The sequence below is a fragment of the Eschrichtius robustus genome, chromosome 14, assembly GCF_028021215.1.
Source record: "Eschrichtius robustus isolate mEscRob2 chromosome 14, mEscRob2.pri, whole genome shotgun sequence".
NCBI lineage: Eukaryota > Metazoa > Chordata > Mammalia > Artiodactyla > Eschrichtiidae > Eschrichtius > Eschrichtius robustus.
In genome coordinates, this window is record NC_090837.1 from 31950431 (window position 1) to 31971641 (window position 21211).

The window sequence follows — 21211 nt, forward strand, 5'->3', positions numbered from 1 at the left end:
AATATGGTTTATCACATTGATTGACTTGCATATATTGAAGAATCCTTGCATTCCTGGGATAAACCCCACTTGATCATGTGTATGATCTTTTAAATGTGCTGTTGGATTCTGTTTGCCAGTATTTTGTTGAGGATTTTTGCATTTATATTCATCAGTGATACTGGCCTGTAGTTTTGTTTTTTTGTGACATCTTTGTCTGGTTTTGGTATCAGGGTGATGGTGGCCTCATAGAATGAGTTTGGGAGTGTTCCTCCCTCTGCTATATTTTGGAAGAGTTTGAGAAGGATAGATGTTAGCTCTTCTTTAAATGTTTGATAGAATTCACCTGTGAAGCCATCTGGTCCTGGGCTTTTGTTTGCTGGAAGATTTTTAATCACAGTTTCAATTTAGTGCTTGTGATTGGTCTGTCTATAGTTTCTATTTCTTCCTGCTTCAGTCTCAAAAGGTTGTGATTTTCTAAGAATTTGTCCATTTCTTCCAGGTTGTCCATTTTATTGGCATAGAGTTGCTTGTAATAATCTCTCATGATCCTTTGTACTTCTGCAGTGTCAGTTGTTACTTCTCCTTTTTCATTTCTAAATCTATTGATTTGAGTCTTTTCCCTTTTTTTTTTGATGACTCTGGCTAATGGTTTATCAATTTTGTTTTTCTTCTCAAAGAACGAGCTTTTAGTTTTATTGATCTTTGCGATTGTTTCCTTCATTTCCTTTTCATTTATTTCTGATCTGATCTGATCTTTATGATTTCTTTCCTTCTGCTAACTTTGGGTTTCTTTTGTTCTTCTTTCTCTAATTGCTTTAGGTGTAGGGTTAGGTTGTTTATTTGAGACGTTTCTTGTTTCTTGAGGTTAGGATTGTATTGCTATAAACTTTCCTCTTAGAACTGCTTTTGCTGCATCCCATAGGTTTTGGGTGGTCGTGTTTTCACTGTCATTTGTTTCTAGGTATTTTTTAATTTCCTCTTTGATTTCTTCAGTGATCTCTTGTTTATTTAGTAGTGTATTGTTTAGCCTCCATGTGTTTGCATTTTTTACAGTTTTTTTTTTTCCTGTAATTGATACCTAGTCTTATAGCATTATGGTCAGTAAAGATACTTGATACGATTTCAATTTTCTTAAATTTACCAAGGCTTGATTTGTGACCCATGATATGATCTATCCTGGAAAATGTTCCATAAGCGCTGAGAAGAAAGTGTATTCTGTTGTTTTTGGATGGAATGTCCTATAAATATCAATCAAGTCCATCCTGTTTAATGTGTCATTTAAAGCTTGTGTTTCCTTATTTATTTTCATTTTCGATGATCTGTCTACTGGTGAAAGTGGGGTGTTAAAGTCCCCTACTATGATTGTGTTACTGTCAATTTCCCCTTTTATGGCTGTTAGCATTTCCCTTATGTACTGAGGTGCTACTATGTTGGGTGCATAAATATTTAAAATTGTTATATCTTCTTCTTGGATTGATCCATTGATTATTATGTAGTGTCCTTCTTTGTCTCTTGTAATAGTCTTTATTTTAAAGTCTATTCTGTCTGACATGAGAATTGCTCCTCCAGCTTTCTTTTGATTTCCATTTGCATGGCGTATCTTTTTCCATACTGTCACTTTCAGTCTGTATGTGTCCCTAGGTCTGAAGTGGGTCTCTTGTAGACAGCATATATATGGGTCTTGTTTTTGTATGCATTCAGCCAGTCTATGTCTATTGGTTGGAGCATTTAATCCATTTACATTTAAGGTAATTATCGATATGTATGTCCCTATTACCATTTTCTTAATTGTTTTGGGTTTTTTATTGTAGGTGTTTTCCTTCTCTTGTGTTTCCTGCCTAGAGAAGTTCCTTTAACATTTGTTATAAAGCTGGTTTGGTGGTGCTGAATTCTCTTAGCTTTTGCTTGTCTGTAAAGGTTTTAATTTCTACATCGAATCTGAATGAGATCCTTGCTGAGTAGAGTAATCTTGGTTGTAGGTTTTTCCCTTTCATCACTTTAAATATGTCCTGCAACTCCCTTCTGGCTTGCAGAGTTTCTGCTGAAAGATCAGCTGTTAACCTTATGGGGATCCCCTTGTATGTTATTTGTTGCTTTTCCCTTGCTGCTTTTAATATATTTCTTTGTATTTAATTTTTTATAGTTTGTTTAATGTGTGTCTTGGCATGTTTCTCCTTGGATTCATCCTGTATGGGACTCTCTGTGCTTCCTGGACTTGATTATTTCCTTTCCCGTATTAGGGAAGTTTTCAACTATAATCTCTTCAAATATTTTCTCAGTCCCTTTTTCTCTTCTTCTTCTGGGACCCCTATAATTCGAATGTTGGTGCATTTAATGTTGTCACAGAGGTCTCTGAGACTGTCCTCAATTCTTTTCATTCAAAGACCCTGTCAGCCACGCGGTTGCTAGTGTTGGAGGGTCTCCTGCAGAGGCGGGGGTGGCTGTGGCTCACCGCAGGGACAAGGACACTGGCAGCAGAAGTTCACATGGGATGACATCATATTTTCTTCTGTCCTGGTCAGGGGACAAAGATTTACTGCCCCACAAACACTGGGCTTTTCTGACGCTGCTTTTGCTTATAAACTCTCACCTCCTTGGAATGTGAGAGAGTTAACTCTGTCCTCTTTCCTCCACCATGAATTCAGATTCACTCTTGCCATTGAAATACTGACTGAACTGTGCGAGCACGAGCACTGCAGTCAGCAGGACGACCCAGGCCCTGCCCTCGGGCAGCCAAGAATCTGGACTGGGGTGGGGAGGAGCTGGGGAGACATCCAGGAAGTAAATTAATAATTTGTAAACACTAAGTGCCATGGAAGAAACAAACAGGATGCTAAGATGAAGGGGATTTTGGGGGCGGGGCCCATGCTCAGCCATTCAGAATGGCCGGGGGAGCATCCCCTGAGGAGATGACAGTTAATTGAACTTGGGAAGGAGTCAGCCAGGCCAAGAGTCTGGGGAAGAACAGCATGAACTAAGACCATGAAGCAGGAGCATTCTGGACACAGACGATGGACAGAAAGAAGGCCCCTGTGGCTGCAGCCCAGCCAGCGAAGTGGCGTGGTCCCTGGGGGGGGGGCTGGTAACGTTGGGGGGGCAATTCCCTGCAGTGCTCAGTACCCCAAGGGAGAAAGTGTGGAGACATACAACAGGGGACTTTGAACAATTTTAAGTGTGAAGATGAAATGATCTTCCCTTATAAAGAGATCACGTTGGCTGCCAGGTGGAGGGTTGCTTTCTTGAAGGGGGCACCAAAGGTAGTAGGAGGACCCCTAGGAGCCCCGGCAGAGGCCATGGGTGAGGCCACAGCACAGGTGAGAGAAGGCAGTGGCTTGGACCAAGGGTGGGGCCAGGAAGAGAGAAACACATGAAAGGAATCGGCAAGTTTTAGAGCCGACATGAGCAGAAGTCAGTGATGCACTGGATGTGGGGACAGATGGAGGAACCAAGACAGGCTCCATGTCTGGGCTTGAGCAAAGGATGTCCTGCTTACTGAAATGGGACGGAATAAACGAGAAGTTAACTGTTGGGGGGTGGGCATGTCAAGGTCGAGATGCCTGTGACAGTCAAGAGGACACACCGTGTAGGACATAGGGCTGGGAGCTGAGAGGTCTGGGCTGGAAGTAGAGACCTGGGGGTGAGCAGCGTTGGAACATTACGGTTCAGGACTGGATGAGGTCCCTGGGGAAATGCTGATATTTAATTTAGGGCAGAGAAGGAGAGCCAGAAAGCAGGGAGAAGCCAAAAGAGACAGCTGTCATAGAAATCAAAAGAACACAGTGTGTTAAGAAGGAAATGCTTTCAAAGATGCTGCCGGGAGTTTGAGACTGGAACCAAAAACATGTCTATCCATGTCTCGAGCCAGAGCTCCCATTCTACGTATCCGTAAAGGCTTCCCAAACCCGTCCTAATGATCACTGGATCTGCTCAACACCGGCTGCTGTGACTGTGTCCCTACCATCCATTCGGCAACAAATCATGGAGAGCTGTAAGAGCTCTTTGTAGTCCGAAATTGTGACTTAAACATGCCAAAGGAATTGAAACTTTTCATACAGTTGTCTCTTCTTTCTGAATAGTGATAGCTTATTCTTCTTTCTGATCCCACTGTGATCAGTAACTATTTGGCACTCGGTATATATTTTCCTAAAGACTCCGGGGAGGGCGGGTATGTGCACGCACACACACACATGCTCACGGTGCGGCAAGAAGGACGTTTGCTCCGCAAAGCAAAAAGCAAATGCGTTATCAGAGGACTTGCTGTTTTACCAGTGCTGATGGGTTTGTACTCGCCTCTAGCCATGGCCTTGCAGGATCCGCTAGACTGGGGTTCTTTCGGTCACAGTCCTTGACAATTTGTTAAAAAGCACACTTCCTCTCCCCAACCCGTAACAAAGCACGTATACGCTGCTCTTAAAAATCATGAATCCTCTCCCTCACCTCTAACAAACCCCTAACAAGCAACTATGTTGTGTCCAAGTGGACACAAAATGTCAGAAAGTTCATGGATTCCCCCTCAAACCCATCCAGTGCCCTGCGAGTCTGAATTCCAGGAATAAAACGGTTCCTCGGGAACACGGTGAACTTGACCCTAGAACTCTGTTGCCTGCGCAGCTGATGGTCAGTAAGCATCTGTCCTCCTGAGCAGTACTTCTGAAGGGCACCCAGCTCCACGCTCACATCCAAATGCAACATGTACTTTCAGTATTTATTTTTTCACTGGTTCATTCAGCACGTTTATTAAGTGCCTAGTAAGTACCAGGCCAAGGACGAGCATCCGGAGACTCCCAGGAGGGAGGTCTGGGGCTGAGCTCACACTTGGCCGTTTCGTTGGCTGAGGGCCAAGGTGATTCTAATGATGCCTCCATGGAGAACACTGACGTTCCAGGGTGGACCCAGGGACTTGATGGGATGCCCACGCTGAAAGCAAACTGACACGCAGACAACATGTGTGGGGTTAGATCAGGTGAGGTGGAGTCAGCTGCTGCTCACATCGGATGACTTCTGATTGGCAGGTCAGTGCCTGAAATACTCCAGCATCATCTTCCCCTCCTCTAAGTCTCAAATTCTGGAGAACCAAAGTGGAATAACACGTAATCTCTGACCACGAGGGCAATCAATCTTCCAGGGAGTGTGAGTAGGCTGCAATGCCAGCCAGCCTTAAATACAGTCCTTCAACAGAGGGGCAAGCAATCAAAGGAACCAACAAGTAAATCGGATTCCACGGGACGCAAGAACCCAGGATGCTCCACGGAAAAGTTCAAAATTTGACTGAAATGCTGAAAGATAAGCAGAAGTGCCATAGGAGGAGAACGAGGGGAGGCAGTCAGGAGGAAAGAAGCGGATAAGCAGAAGCAGGTGTGAAAAATCAGAAGGTTCATGGAGAAAAGATAACTCCATACACATGGCTCATTCAGTTCCAGGAGAGAATCACGGGAGATGCAGTAACAAGTATCAATTGGGATGGTACCATGTATGGCCTTGAATACTGATAGCAAAGAGGACCCCTCAATTCTCCCTCTCTCCACCCTATGACCTGTCTCAGGGGAGAGTGAGTCACTGAGCCCCGCTCTCCAGGTGGGGGGTCTTGAGGTATTTTCAACTCTCCATCCGTCAACGCCCCAGTGGGCTGATGAGTCCAGACTGTTCTCCTTTACTATGTGCCCGACAACCCTGCACACGCTGCATCGAGGCAGACATTTGGTCCTCATTTCATTCTTTTCTATAATTAGCTGCTGATAGGACTGCTCACTTCTAGTAGAGGAGAGAGAGGATCTTTTATATTTTGTTCTCTTCTAATACCTTATACATACTAAATGTTTTTTTCAAAAACTTGTTGTGTGTGTGACTCTCGTGACCAGGAGTTTGGAGTTGATTCACTAAGCAATCGAGAGCCATATAAAGTTAGTGGGGTACAATGAAAATACTGAGACATACATCCCTGTGCATTTGGGAGTATTACTGACTGAGAAACTTCCCTAAACAGGCTTGACATGCAGTGTCTGAATTTTGATAGATATTCCCAAGTTGTCTACATGAGAGGTTGCAAAATTGTATGTCCCCGTCAACGGTCTGTGCACACAAATTTCACCACATCACCCCTTAACACTGGATTTGCACCAACTTAAACTTTCTGAAGTGTTTGTTTCATTTCATTTCTTAATCCTTGGTAAGGTTAGGTTCATCTGCTTATGCCATTCAGATTTTTTTTTTCCTATGAATCAACTCCTTTTATTCTTCACCCATTTTTTCTAATGGAGTGTTGTCTACTTCTTATCAATCTGTATCAAGTGTGTTATAATTACAGCCACCAGCCAGTTGACTGCTATAAATGTTGAAAATAATTTCCCCAAGTCTTCTGTTTGTATTTAGACTTTCCTTTGTGGCATCTTCTATCATTCAGAAGTTTAAATTCTTATATAACCAAATCTGTCAATCTTTTTTAAATGACTTCTGGGTTTTATGTCAAGATATATTACAAAAGCTTATTTCAAAATAAGCTTATTACAAAAGTCTTCCTTATTTTTCTTATAGTGTTGCTATAGTTTAATTTTTGTGTTTAGATCATGGACTTATTTGGCATTTATTTTTGTATGATGTGGAGGGGGTCTTATATGGCATATTATTCTTGTAATAAAATGCTGGGTTTGCTAGCATTTATTAGATTTTATCCATGTATATTCATAAGTGCACTTGCACTATAAATTTCTACCTTGTAAAATTCTGGAAGCACATGCATCTAGTTGTTCATAGTAGTTACCTCTGAAAAGTGAATTTGGGAAGCAAAGACATTTTATTTTGAATACTTCTGTACTTAAAGTATCCTTTCAGAGAACAATACTGCATTTATAATTTGATAAAATAAAAATCTGGATAGCCATTGAGGAAAAGTGTAATTACCAGTCCCAGATTTTAGGAACATGTCTCAGATAGAATGAAACGGCTGAGCAGGAGGTAAGGCATGAGAAGGGCTGGGGTTAGAACACAGGTGGGGGCAAGAGGAAGGAAGGCTAGTTTGAGAAGGCTGAGGATGGGGAGGACAAAGAATTGAGGCCAGAAGGATGCTTTAGTGCCGTCATTGCCATAACTCCTGGCAAAAGATGACATTGTCAGCATTTTCCAATCATTAATGATCTGGTATATCTTTCTTAAGAGGTAAAGAGAGAACTTGAGAATAACGTGAACCCACAGTATGTTCACTTACAACATTTACAACATTCCTTCTGTTTTTTCCTCCTCTTCTTCAAAAAACCCTAAAAGTGTGCTCCTCAAGAAACACCCATAGCATTTATTACTAAGCTTTTTTCCAACTATGATAACGTATCTTGCCTTCCAGTTTTGGCCTACAGTCAACTGTGTTTCCATGAATACGCTGTTCCTAAGGTCTTGGTTTCCCTTTGGGCAACGGTTTTGTTTCCTTGGCATGTCTGTCCCAGGGGACTGTGGTCCTCCAGGGAGGGGACTGGTCTGGTTCTCCAGCAGCCCTGCACCAGGAGGAAGCTGGGTCTCCTGCAGACTCAGGTACAGGCTGGGTGAGCCCCAGGGTGCAGTGTGTTTTAGCCAAAGAGGAGCTCCCTGCACAGACACCATCTAAGGCCCACCTTGGGGGATCTGGAATACCTTCCTTCCTACTGCTAGCAAACATGGAGAAAAGAAGAGAAAGATTCGACAGTCAGAAACTTATACTTAATCACTTAAGCCTGATTCACACATTTGGTATTTTCCCTTTGGTGCCTAGAAAAAACAACTGACCTGCTCTTCTTACCTATATCTTGCGTTTTAAAATGCTGATGTACGAGACATTTACACATCCCCTTTGTAGTAGCATTTAGATCAGTGTTCAGCTAGAAGGGACATCCTGGCTGCTGAAATCAGAGAGATTGATGGCTTCTGATTTTCCTATTGTTTTCACATTAAAGTTACTTATTACATGAATATTATGCTCCATGGGATCAGAAAGAAAGGATCTCACCTTTATATTCTGTCCGTCTAGATATCAACATGTGGCTTTCAGGAGAGGTGGACTGATTTCTTGGTACTTAATGTTGATTTCAAAGACTGTATCTTTTCTAGTAAAATATTCTGTTATCCTGAGGTAAGAATCCACAAAACAGAACTAAAAAATGGTCATGGGGCCAAAAATATTAACTAAAAGATTCTGATCACTGAGAAAAAAAATGAACTTGTTTGATTTCATTATAAAAAACAACTCTACAAAAGAGAGCCATGAATTTTCATGATTCTTTTACAATGAAGCAGCCAAGGAAAGCATCATAACTTAATGTGAAAATCAACTTTTTTTCTTTTCTCTTACTTTGTTTTAGCTTTTGACGAACAACAATTTTTTTTTTTTTTTTTTTGCATTTCAATACCAATTTTCAAAAGGTACAAGGAAACATAGCTGTGAGGCTAGTTGGGTCAGGGAGAGGGTTCACCAATGGTGACTGTCTGACAGCGAATTTACTCCAGCTTTGTCAGTAGCTCTGAAAGGTATTCAGGTAGAGGTCCCATAGGAAGAATGGCTGCGGATTTTAGAACCCGAACAACATATAATTTTGTTGAATTTGCATTCACATAAATGCTAGCTTGAAAAAAAAATGCACCTGCTTGTTTCTATGACAATAGGCAGAGTGAAATCACGCTCATACAGATGTGATGATGACTGCTAACTCCGCTATTGCTGTTATTTTTTTCCCTGAACAAGTCATTGAATTCTTCTCTGCTATCTATCAGTAGACAAAACTATGTCACAGAAGTCTAAAGGCTGTTTTGCTAATGCTAAGAAACCAGAAGACATTATTCTGTTGTTATTCCCAAGACAACGTCTATCGACTCCACTAATTGGATCATCAGCGTTCTTCTATAATTCAGGAGTAAAATATTTTAGAGCTGGCGAGAACAGGATGCCATGGTTGCCTCCTAAATAATGTATATGACAGAACACTTACTGTTTTTAACAAAGGTGATTTTTAAACTGTATTATGGTGTGGCTTTACATACAATAACATGTAATCTGGAAGCATCTAAATCATTGTGAATATACATCCTGAAATTACACATAATTCGAAAACTCATTTTTAATTTTTTTGCTTCTATTCAGTAACCATTATAACTATTAAAGGCATTCAACTTCTTAAAAGGCATGATGTTACTATGCATTTTTAAATACTAGATAGTCTAGCTATCATAAAAGTTACAGTAAAAATTAAATTACTAACAAATGTATATACTACCTCATATAAAGTGATGACACCATAGGTTTGAATTGGTTCTCGCCATTGAAGGAATATCTTCTCTTCAAAGGTACTTCCTTGGATGGATTCAGTAAGAACAGCACCTGGAACTAGAAGGGGGGGAAAAATCGATACATATTTAAGTAAACCAAAAACAAAATACATTTTCCTAGACTTGACAGGTTTTTAACTCTCTATTGAGGTGTAAGATTTTAATAGATATACTCCATTTTCTTGCAAACACCTGCAATTTAAAACCATTTTGGCCATACTGTCTTTATAAAGAAAAGAATTTCATCACATTTTCCTCTAAAAAGCTTGAATCAATTAGACAAAGCTCAGTATCATCTTGTAAATAAACTTTTTTATTCTTCAGAAATAAAGAAGTATGTGGAGCAATGCGAATTCCCACACATTGCTTGTGAGACCATAAATTGGTAGAGCCACTTTGGAAAATAATCTGCCTGTACTCACTAAAGTTAAAGAGGCACATGTCATACGACCCAATAATCCCACCTCAGGTATATTCCCTAGTAATATTCTTGCACATATGTACCAGGAGACATAGGTTAGGATGTCAGCATAGTAGCATTTTTAAATAAAACTAATAAATTGGAGACAAAAAATGGTTTAAGAAATTATTTTATATTCACTCAATAAAATACAAAAACGACTGAAAATCGATTACAGCTTTATACATCATCATGGATGAATTCTATAACCATAACACTGAGTGATAAAAGCATGTCAAAGAGGAATATATATGAACTCTTGGACTTATATTTAATATGTCTATGAAAAGTACACACAAAATAGAAGTTCTACAAAGATGTGATGTAGATGAAATATTTTTAAAATATTTCATTTTATTTGTTAATAATAAAACAGATTTGGGGGGCTTCCCTGGTGGCACAGTGGTTGAGAATCCCCCTGCCAATGCAGGGGACACGGGTTCGAGCCCTGGTCTGGGAGGATCCCACATGCCGCGGAGCAACTAGGCCCGTGAGCCACGATTACTGAGTCTGCGCGTCTGGAGCCTGTGCTCCGCAACAAGAGAGGCCGCAATAGTGAGAGGCCCGCGCACCGCGATGAAGAGTGGCCCCCGCTTGCCGCAACTAGAGAAAGCCCTCGCACAGAAACGAAGACCCAACACAGCCATAAATAAATAAATAGATAAATAAAAAATTAAAACAAAAACAAAAACAAAAAACAGATTTGGGAAAGTTTGAGGCCATTTTTTAAAACCTAAAGTATGTAACACCTTTTGATTAGTGAGAAAATCTAATTGACATAAGGGAAGATAGAAATGTACTTGCCAATTTTCTACAAAATAACATATAATATTATTTTTAAAATATCATTTATCTCATATTCATTTAAATTAAGTTTTTGAGTATGCTTTATATGATACACAATTTAGTGTCTAGTGTACCTATTCTATTTATAAACTAGTATATCTGTACTACCTATAAATGTATGTATATTTGGGGATGGTGCGATCAAACTTTTTGGTGACGGTGTGAGTAATCAAAAAGTGGTTTGAGAGGACTCAGGCTTCTCAATTTCAAATATACTAACAAGCTACAGTATTAAGACATCATGATATTGGCATAAGGATAGACAGATAGATCAGTACAACAGAATTGAGAGTACAGAAATAAAGCCCCACATTTACAGTCAATTGATTTTTATCAAAAGTGCCAAGAAAATTCAGTGGGGTCAAAACAATTTTTCCAAGTGGTGCTAGGACAACTGGATATCCACATGTAAAAGGACGAAATTGGTTTCCTACTTCACACCAAATATGAAAATTATACAAAATAGATTAAAGAGCTAAATATAAGAGCTAAAACTACAAAAGTCCTAGAAGAAAATATAGGTATAAATATTCATGACATTGTATTAGGCAATGGTTTCAAAGATATGACACCAAAAACAAAAATAACAAAAGAAAATATAGATAAACTGTACATCAGTAAAGTGAAAAGCTCTTGTGCTTCAAAGGGCACTACCAAGAAAGTGAAAAGACAACACACAAAAAGGGAGAAAGCTTTTGCAAATCATGTATCTGTCAAGAGACTTGTATCTAAAATACATAAAGAACTATGAAATCCCAATAAAAAGATAAATAATCCAATTAAAAATGGGCAAAGGATCTGTATAAACAGCTCTCCAAAAAAAGATATACAAATGGCCAATAAGCACGTGAAAAGATGCTCAACATCATTAGCTAGCAGGAAAATGCACATCAAAACCACAGTGTGATAGCACTTCACACCCTCTAGAATGGCTATAATCCAAAGACAGATAATAGCAAGTATTGGCAAGAATGTGGAGAAACTGGAACCCTCATACACTGCTGGTAGGAATGTAAAATCACAAAGCTACTTTGAAAACAGTCTGGCAGATCCTCAAATGGTTAAACACAGATAAATTTACCATATGACCCAGAAATTCCACTCCTACATATATATCCAAGAGAGCTGAAAACACATGTCACTCAAAGACTTGTACACAAATATTAAGAGGAGCATTATTCACAATAATTAAAAAGTAGAAACAACACAAATCAACTCATGACTGTATAAACATATCTCAATAAAGTTTAAATGATGGGCGCTAAAGAAATGTTTGGTTAGCTTGTGGAGGGTATGAATAGCCCTTTAAGGGTTGGTGAGATCTCCTCAGACTGGAAAGACTGACCAGAATTACAAAAGGACTCATAGGCAATACACATTTGTTTAGTTGAGGGGCTACTTAAAGGTAGATCTAGGACATTTATATTGATAGTTATTCTCAGCAGAACTAAGGAGAGTTTAGCAGAAAAAAAAAAAAATCACTGATTCAGATGGGGGGCCTGGGTTCTGATTTAAGACTTTCCAGTGAATAAACTGTGAAATTTGGGCAATTCACGGATCCTCCTTAGGCCTCAGTTGCCTCACTTCTAAAATGAGGACGTTGGAGTAAGTTGATCCCTAATGTCCAAACTCTAAAAAATATATAAATGTGAAAATAATCGTTTGTCTTAGGTTGAAGGAATTGATGTGAAACTACATTGAAGCAAAGAAACAAAGTATTTAAGAAGTGATGACACTGGTGAGTTCTAAGAATATTTGGATTCTGGACTCTGAGACTAAAATGCTCATCACAATCAGAAGTTGGACTACGATGGGTCATGCCAGAGAAAGCTCTACTAAGTCTCGGACTTCCCTGGTGGTGCAGTGGTTAAGAATCTGCCTGCCAATGCAGGGGACTCGGGTTTGAGCCCTGGTCCAGGAAGATCCCACATGCCGCGGAGCAACTAAGCCTGTGGGCCACAACTACTGAGCCTGTGAGCCACAACTACTGAAGCCCACGCGCCTAGAGCCCATGCTCCACAACAAAAGGGGCCACCGCAATGAGAAGCTCGCGCACCGCAACGAAGAGTAGCCCCCGCTCGCTGCAAATAGAGAAAGCCCATGCGCAGCAATGAAGACCCAACGCAGCCAAAAATAAATAAATTTTAAAATAAATAAATAAAATAAAAATTAAAAAAAAAAGCTCTACTAAGTCTCTTCCTCTTGACCTTGAAAGTGTTTATTTTGACGTCATCAGGTTCCTCACAGGATCAAGATAATTATGATGCATGTGTGGTTCTATTATTTTGTGATAATATTTCTGAATTGAAAATATTTAGTAATCTATGTACAGATGTAAAGAGGGTGAAAACTTAGAAAAAAACAAATCTTTGGTTTCATTCAATTAGTATAAATTAGAGTAAAATTAAAAAAAAAGAGAGATTGTCAAAACTATATTGAACAGAGGATATTTTAAAAGGATGAATGTAATAAAATGTACTGGAGGGCTTGTAATCATGAAAATGTTAATAACAGGAAAACCTAAATGTGATTCATATAATTGTTGTTAGGTCAGGAACAGATCAAGTGAATTAAAATAAAATACCAGAAGAGTTTTAGTTGAATTAGGGAAACTGGTACCTCACAGGAACTTAGGTCTGGTGCCTTTTTTAGAAGTTCTAAGAATTCATGATTTGGGATATAGAACCATAATATCTAAGTTTGTGGAACTGAGCCCTATAGTGTCTAGTGACACTCTTATCAGTAATAAAAAGATAACTTTTTCCCACATATTTTCTGATGAAATAAATAATATTTCAATAAAAATATTATACTACAATAAAACTCACAATGTACAACAAATTGTAGCCTTTGTTAATGGCAGATAAGTAAAGTGACACGTCAATTCTTTTTTCTTCAAGCTCGGTAGGTATTAACAATTTTTCTATTTCTGTCTTTTTTGAAGTCTTTTTTTCTTTTGCTCTTGTTAGGAAATATAATTTGAAATCAAAGTTTTTCTAATGAACCGGATGCCAGTGTGCTATGTAAACAATAGATTTTTATTTGGAAGTAATGCATGCCCCAACTCCAGGGACTAGCAAGATAATTTAAACACACAAACAAAAAAGTGACTTATTTAACCTTACGTTTTAACAGCACTTAACAGAATTATTAGCTCATGTCAATTCGAAACCCAAAAGTGTTGGTGAGTTCATGCTTCAGGAAAACATCTCTCATCTCTAGAAACGACTGCACTTGACTTTCCTCTCTCATTGATGGAAACATTACTGTTGATTTAAGCCTGAATTAAATGATCATCAGCAAATTTTACTATTTTCTTTAAAAACTAATAAGTATTTTGAGTACTTATTACCTACTCAATACCATGCAAATTGCTATAGAAGAAAATTAGATGGCTTCTTCTCTCAAGTGGTTTACAGTTAAGAGGAAAAAATTATATATAACATAATGAGAGAACAAGAAAGGGGCACGATAAGTTCCTCTGAATTCTTACAATAACAATAATAACGCTCACCTATTAAAACGCCCCTCTCTGCAGCTACAAATAGCACCCAATGGAAACGGCTTCTAACCCTAATATGCTGGAGAACTGTATTATTCTTGCTTCTCAGATGAGGAAATTAAGGCTCAGAGATTTAAAGATCTTGTCAAGTGCAAATGAGGTCAGAAGGATGAGAGAGGAATGAGGGTGAGAGAGTTGGAGACAGCTTCATGAAGGATCTGAACTTGAGGAGAACTTTGGAGGGTCGTGGAGGAGATGGAACGTAGGCAGCCAGGTGGGGAGGACGTGCAGAGGAGGACAGTGAGGGAGCACTCAGGATACATGGAGTGTGGCAGCAGGGCCAGCACCCAGGGCACGTCTCTGCAGGATGCACTGTCGGGGAGGAAAAGCTACCAGGTCTAGAGCCTGGGCCTGGAATACCGAGATATGGGTAAAGAGAGTCACTGACGGCTCTTGTGGAGAGAGTAACATGATGCACATGTATTTTAGAGATTAGTTTAGGGAACAAGTAGAGGGCACTGGAATTGGACAAAGCTGGAACTACAATAAAAGGCTAGAAACTACTACAGAAATTTCAGCATAAAATCTGGATATAGGTAGTGGAAGTTGGGAGAAAAGAACAATCTATTATCATATTATGTGAAGTAAGTCAGACAAAGACCAATATCACATGATATCACTTATATGTGGAATCTAAAAAAATGATACAAATGAACTTTTTGACAAAACAGAAATAGACCCACAGACACAGAAAACAAGCTTATGGTTACCAAAGGGGAAAGGTAGGGGGCAGGGAAGAGATAAATTAGGAGTTTGGGATTAACAGATACACACTACTGTGTATAAAATAACCAATAAGGACCTACTGTAGAGCACAAAGAACTATACTCAATATCTTGTAATAACCTATAATGAAAAAGAATCTGAAAAAGAATATATATATATATAAATGAATCACTTTGCAGTAAACCTAAAACTAACACAACACTGTAAATTAACTATACTTCAATTAAAAAGCTGATTGTAAAAAAATACCTCAGGGCAGAAAGATAGAATAGACAGTAATATCAATGTTTATATAAATAATGCCTCTAGAATACTAATGATCATATTAGTAAGTACTTAGAAGTACTTTGGCACATAGAAGTACAGGCCACAGTTTCTGGAACCAGACATCTGGGTTTACCATTCACTTTCCTGACTCAGTTTCTTCATATGAAAAACAGAAATATAATAAAAATAATTAGGTCAAAAAAAGAACAATCTAAGATTTTGGAAGTAGCAACAACAGGAGTTAGGACCAAATTAAATACAAAAATGCAGGGGAGGAGGGGGCCAGAAAAGACCTGCTGACAGTGCTGAAAGGTTCTTGAGTCTCTCCTGGGAGACAAGGAAGATCTGGAAGAAACAGAGATAGGGCTTCCATGCTCAGCCTAGACTGAGTGACTCGTATCAAACTATACTTCTCACAAAAAAAACTGGAATAAAACAACTACTTGAGAGCAACCAACACAGGCAGGACTTGAGGGGCTACAAAAAAAGAAAAGAGAAGATGTGGTCGAGCTTTCCATTTACTCTGGCTGTTTCCATGTTTTTATTTTACAGCAATATGCTTGGTGTTGCACAGGTCATCAACAGTCAGAAATACTTTGTCAGCTCTTTAAATGAAAAAATAGTGTTGTGATAAACATTTAACACATGTTACAATCAATAAAGATCATAATCAGCTGCTTGATGAGAAAAAGGTGAAATCTATTTTTCCCAGGAGTAAGTAAGTGGCTCCCCAGGTTGTTTGCCACTTACTCTGATGCCTGGCAAATGAATTTTAAACCAAATATACGATAAACCACCACTGTATTTTATGTGCTACATGGACTCATTATTGTACATGAAAGTCCCCTGTATAATCAGTGTAAAAGCACATTTATACCTATGCTATGGGATTCCAGGTGTCATTTCACCATTTTAAATTATTTTAGAGGCTTATTGCAATTGTGTATTTGCTTTTTTTGATGAGTTGCTGGAGACATGCACTGTCTATTTATTGAATTCTTGGTTACTGAGGTCATATCCAATTACAGCATCGTTCCTATGGAAAAGCATGATCTATTACATGACCACCGACCTAATGAGGTAATTTCTCAGCACTGTGTTGAACAGCAAGGGCAGCCTCTATTTGGGGCTGAATTTTTATCTGAACTATGAAGAATGTTTCAGAATGCCGTTTGAATAAGCATTTCTTATAAATAATCGAATACCCAGAACAACACCTCTTCAGTCCAACATGATGATAAAACTTGAATGAAGAACTACTTAGAACCATACAGAATTATCATATGTAGAAAAGTAATTATATGACTCATAAAAATTAAAATAAGCTTCTGGATCTTTATTCCCTTTACCCCTTTTAATCAGTGCTTCAGTATACAGCAGCACAGATACACATCTGTGTTATTCAACCCAGTAAGTAATTCTTCCTCCCATTTTCAGTGTAAAGATCTCAATTAGAAAGAAACATGAGCTGCTTTTTTGAAAGACTGTATGTTTCCCATAAACATATCACTTGAAAGTACTCACGATCTTCATCCGTCTGTACTATGAGTTCTTGGCTCTCCTTCCGTCCCTCGGGATTCATGAGGATGAGTTTCACGCTGACGTTGGTGTAGGGGGAGAGGTTGGTGATGGTGTGTTGAGGGTGTGAGTTATCCGTGTCCCAGCTTACTTCTTCTCTCACTTGCTCCTGCCCTCCGACCTTGTAACAGTAGTGGACTGTGAGGTTGTAACTATGGCAACGAGTCACGTTATACCCAAATGGCTCCCAGCGGAGAGTGATTTGTCGAGATTTGACTTCGACGACTTCCAATTTTCTTGGGCCGCGCATGGGATCTAAGATGCAAAAGAAGGAAAAAGAGAACATAAGAGAAACGAATAATAAAAGTTCCAGTGAAGCCCAGGTATCACAGATAATCCTCCTTATTCCCAGTATCTTGTCTTCTCTTCTTCCATATGAATAAAACCCCTAAATCTTAGCTGGGCATGAGGCCACCCAGAATAAGGACTACAATTTCCAGTCTCTTCTGCAGTGAGGTCTATCCTTCTACCCAAGTTCTGGTGGGTAGCACACAACGTGAGACGTCAAGAATGGTTTCTGGGCGGTGTCTTTGAAAGGAAGGGGCTCACCATCCTTGTTCCTCCTTCCTTCCTATTAGCTTGATTGAGGATAGGGTGTCTCACGCTCATGCAGCCATGATGGACCATAATAGGCTTAAACATTAAGAACTCAAAGCAATGATGATGAAGAACCCAGGGTTCCTGATAATCACTGCACTACCATACCAACCCTGAATGGTATACTTCCAAAATTTTCATTAGAGAGAAATACAGTGCTTTTACTTAAGGCTCTTTCCTCTGGGGCTCTGATACACAAAAGCAGTCTTAATGCTAATTGATGTATATATTTTTTATCTTTTTAAGTTAATTCATCATTATGTAATTGGAAAACAGAGTAAAAGCTTGAGAATTCAGCATGAAATAATACAATGATTAAAGAGCATAAACTTCTGAACAGAACTCCAGGCCTTTTCGGGTTGTGATTTGTAGAGAATTACACACAGTCAATGCTGAAGTAGTTCTTTGCTACCCCTGAAGTCCAAGCTCCAGGGACAGAGTTTTGAGCTTAGAAATCTAAATGAAACGCAGGGACTATAAGCATTCTGATGGGCTTAAAAGAAAGAATATATACAGAGAAGACTTTCTTTTTATGCATATCTATTCTTTTATTGAAGTATAGTTGATTTACAATGTTGTGTTAATTTCTGCTGTACAAAGTGATTCAGTTATACATATGTATGTATATATGTACACATTCTTTTTTAATATTCTTTTCAGTATGGTTTATCATAGGATATTAAATATAGTTCCCTATGCTATACAGTAGGGCCTTGCTGTTTATGAGAAAGCTTAAACTTGTTTATGAAATGATGATGAAAATACAGTAATACTAACTACATAACATTTACTGAGCCCTTATTATGTACCTTACACTTTCCTAAGAAGTTTATCTTTCACGGGTTTGGGGAAAAACTAATCTAAAATACTTTGCTTTAGTATATCCATACATACAATTGAGCCATATATTTTGATTTTTGTTTTCCTGAATGTGGTCACCATTTCTGAATATAAAGAGATCTATAATTGGAAAGTGAAAATAAGCATGAAAACTTGAGAAATAATAGCTACCATGGGTAGAAGTACGTGTTCCCACTCCCTCTTGTGAGAACACCAGAATCACAACTAACTGCTGAACAATCATCGACAGGAAGACACTGGAACTCACCAAAAAAGATACCCCACATCCAAAGGCAAAGGAGAAGCCACAGTGAGGCAGTAGGAGGGGCGCAATCACAATAAAATCAAATCCCATAACTGTCGGGTGGGTGACTCACAAACTGGAGAACACTTATACCACAGAAGTCCACCCACTGGAGTGAAGGTTCTGAGCCCCACGTCAGCCTTCTGAACCTGGGGGTCCGGCAACGGGAGGAGGAATTCCTACAGAATCAGACTTTGAAGGCTAGTGGGATTTGATTGCAGGACTCTGACAGGACTGGGGGAAACAGAGACTCCACTCTTGGAGGGCACACAGAAAGTAGTGTGTGCATCGGGACCCAGGGGAAGGAGCAGTGACCCCACAGGAGACTGAACCACACCTACCTGCTAGTGTTGGAGGGTCTCCTGCAGAGGCAGGGGATGGCTGTGTCTCACTGTGAGGACAAGGACGCTGACAGCAGAAGTTCTGGGAAGTACTCCTTGGCGTAAGCCCTCCCAGAGTCTGCCATTAGCCCCACCAAAGAGACTGTGGGCTCCAGTGTTGGGTCACCTCAGGCCAAACAACCAACAGGGAGGGAACCCAGCCCCACCCATCAGCAGACAAGAGGATTAAAGTTTTACTGAGCTCTGCCCACCAGAGCAACACCCAGCTATACCCACCACCAGTCCCTCCCATCAGGAAACTTGCACAAGCCGCTTAGATAGCCTCATCCACCAGAGGGCAGACAGCAGAAGCAAGAAGAACTACAATCCTTCAGCCTGTGGAACAAAAACCACATTCACAGAAAGATAGACAAGATGAAAAGGCTATGTACCAGATGAAGGAACAAGATAAAACCCCAGAGAAACAACTAAATGAAGTGGAGATAGGCAACCTTCCAGAAAAAGAATTCAGAATAATGATAGTGAAGATGATCCAGGACCTAGGAAAAAGAATGGACGCAAAGATCGAAGAAATGTTTAACAACGATCTAGAAAAATTAAAGAACAAACAAACAGAGATGAACAATACAATAACTGAAATGAAAACTACACTGGAAGGAATCAATAGCAGAATAACTGAGGCAGAAGAACGGAAAAGTGACCTGGAAGACAGAGTGGCGGAATTCACTGCTGCGGAACACACTAAAGAAAAAAGAATTAAAAGAAATGAAGACAGCCTAAGAGACCTCTGGGACAACATTAAGCACAACAACATTCGCATTATAGGGGTCCCAGAAGGAGAAGAGAGAGAGAAAGGACCAGAGAAAAAATATTTGAAGACATTACAGTCGAAAACTTCCCTAACATGGGAAAGGAAATAGCCACCTAAGTCCAGGAAGCGCAGAGAGTTCCAGGCAGGATAAACCCAAGGAGAAACACGCCGAGACACAGAGTTATAAAATTGGCAAAAATTAAAGACAAAGAAAAATTATTAAAAGCAGCAAGGGAAAAATGACAAATAACATACAAGGGAACTCCCGTAAGGTTAACAGCTGAGTTCTCAGCAGAAACTCTACAAGCCAGAAGGGAGTGGCATGATATACTTAAAGTGATGAAATGGAAGAACCTACAACCAAGATTACTCTACCCAGCAAGGATCTCATTCAGATTCAATGGAAAAATCAAAAGCTTTACAGACAAGCAAAAGCTAAGAGGATTCAGCACCACCAAACCAGCTCTACAACAAATGCTAAAGGAACTTCTCTAAGTGGGAAACACAAGAGAAGAAAAGGACCTACAAAAACAAACCCAAAACAATTAAGAAAATGGTAATAGGAACATACATATTGATAATTACCCTAAACGTGAATGGATTAAATGCTCCAATCAAAAGACACAGACTTGCTGAATGGATACAAAAACAAAACCCATATATATATGCTGTCTACAAGAGACCCACTTCAGACCTAGGGACACATACAGACTGAAAGTGAGGGGATGGAAAAAGATATGCCATGCAAATGGAAATCAAAGGAAAGCTGGGGTAGCAATACTCATATCAGATAAAATAGACTTTAAAATAAAGAATGCTACAAGAGACAAGTAGGGACACTACATAATAATCAGTGGATCAATCCAAGAAGAAGACATAACAAGTATAAATATATATGCACCCAACAGAGGAGCACCTCAATACATAAGGCAACTGCTAACAGCTATAAAATAGGAAATCGACAGTAACACAATCATAGTGGGGGACTTTAACACCTCACTTACACCAATGGACAGATCATCCAAATTGAAAATAAATAAGGAAACAGAAGCTTTAAATGACACAATAGACCAAATAGATTTAATTGATATTTATAGGACATTCCATCCAAAACAGCAGATTACACTTTCTTCTCAAGTGCGCACAGAACATTCTCCAGGATAGAGCACATCTTGGGTCACAAATCAAGCCCCAGTAAATTTAAGAAAATTGAAATCATATCATGCATCTTTTCTGACCACAACGCTATGAGATTAGAAATGAATTACATGGGGAAAAAAAGCAAAAAAAAACAAACACGTGGAGGCTAAACAATACATTACTAAATAACCAAGAAATCACTGAAGAAATCAAAGAGGAAATCAAAAAATACCTAGAGACAAATGACAATGAAAACACAGTGATCCAAAACCTATGGGATGTAGCAAAAGCAGTTCTAAGAGGGAAGTTTATAGCTATACAAGCCTACCTCAAGAAACAAGAAAAATCTTAAATAAAAAATCTAACCTTACACCTAAAGGAACTACAGGAAGAAGAACAAACAAAACCCAAAGTTAGCAGAAGAAAAGAAATCATAAAGAACAGAGCAGAAATATATGAAATAGAAAAAAAGAAA

The 21211-nt window shown here is 39.2% G+C and overlaps 1 protein-coding gene across 1 annotated transcript in view; it reads right to left on the minus strand.

The window, feature by feature from the left end:
• PTPRM (protein tyrosine phosphatase receptor type M) overlaps positions 1 to 21211 on the minus strand; it is a 756425-nt gene that overhangs the window by 302638 nt on the left and 432576 nt on the right. The window contains exons 8-9 of the mRNA XM_068563694.1: positions 16650 to 16958; positions 9213 to 9322 (exon numbers count right to left, since the gene is read on the minus strand). Coding sequence (XP_068419795.1) covers positions 9213 to 9322; positions 16650 to 16958 — 419 coding nt within the window. The remainder of the gene's footprint in view (positions 1 to 9212; positions 9323 to 16649; positions 16959 to 21211) is intronic.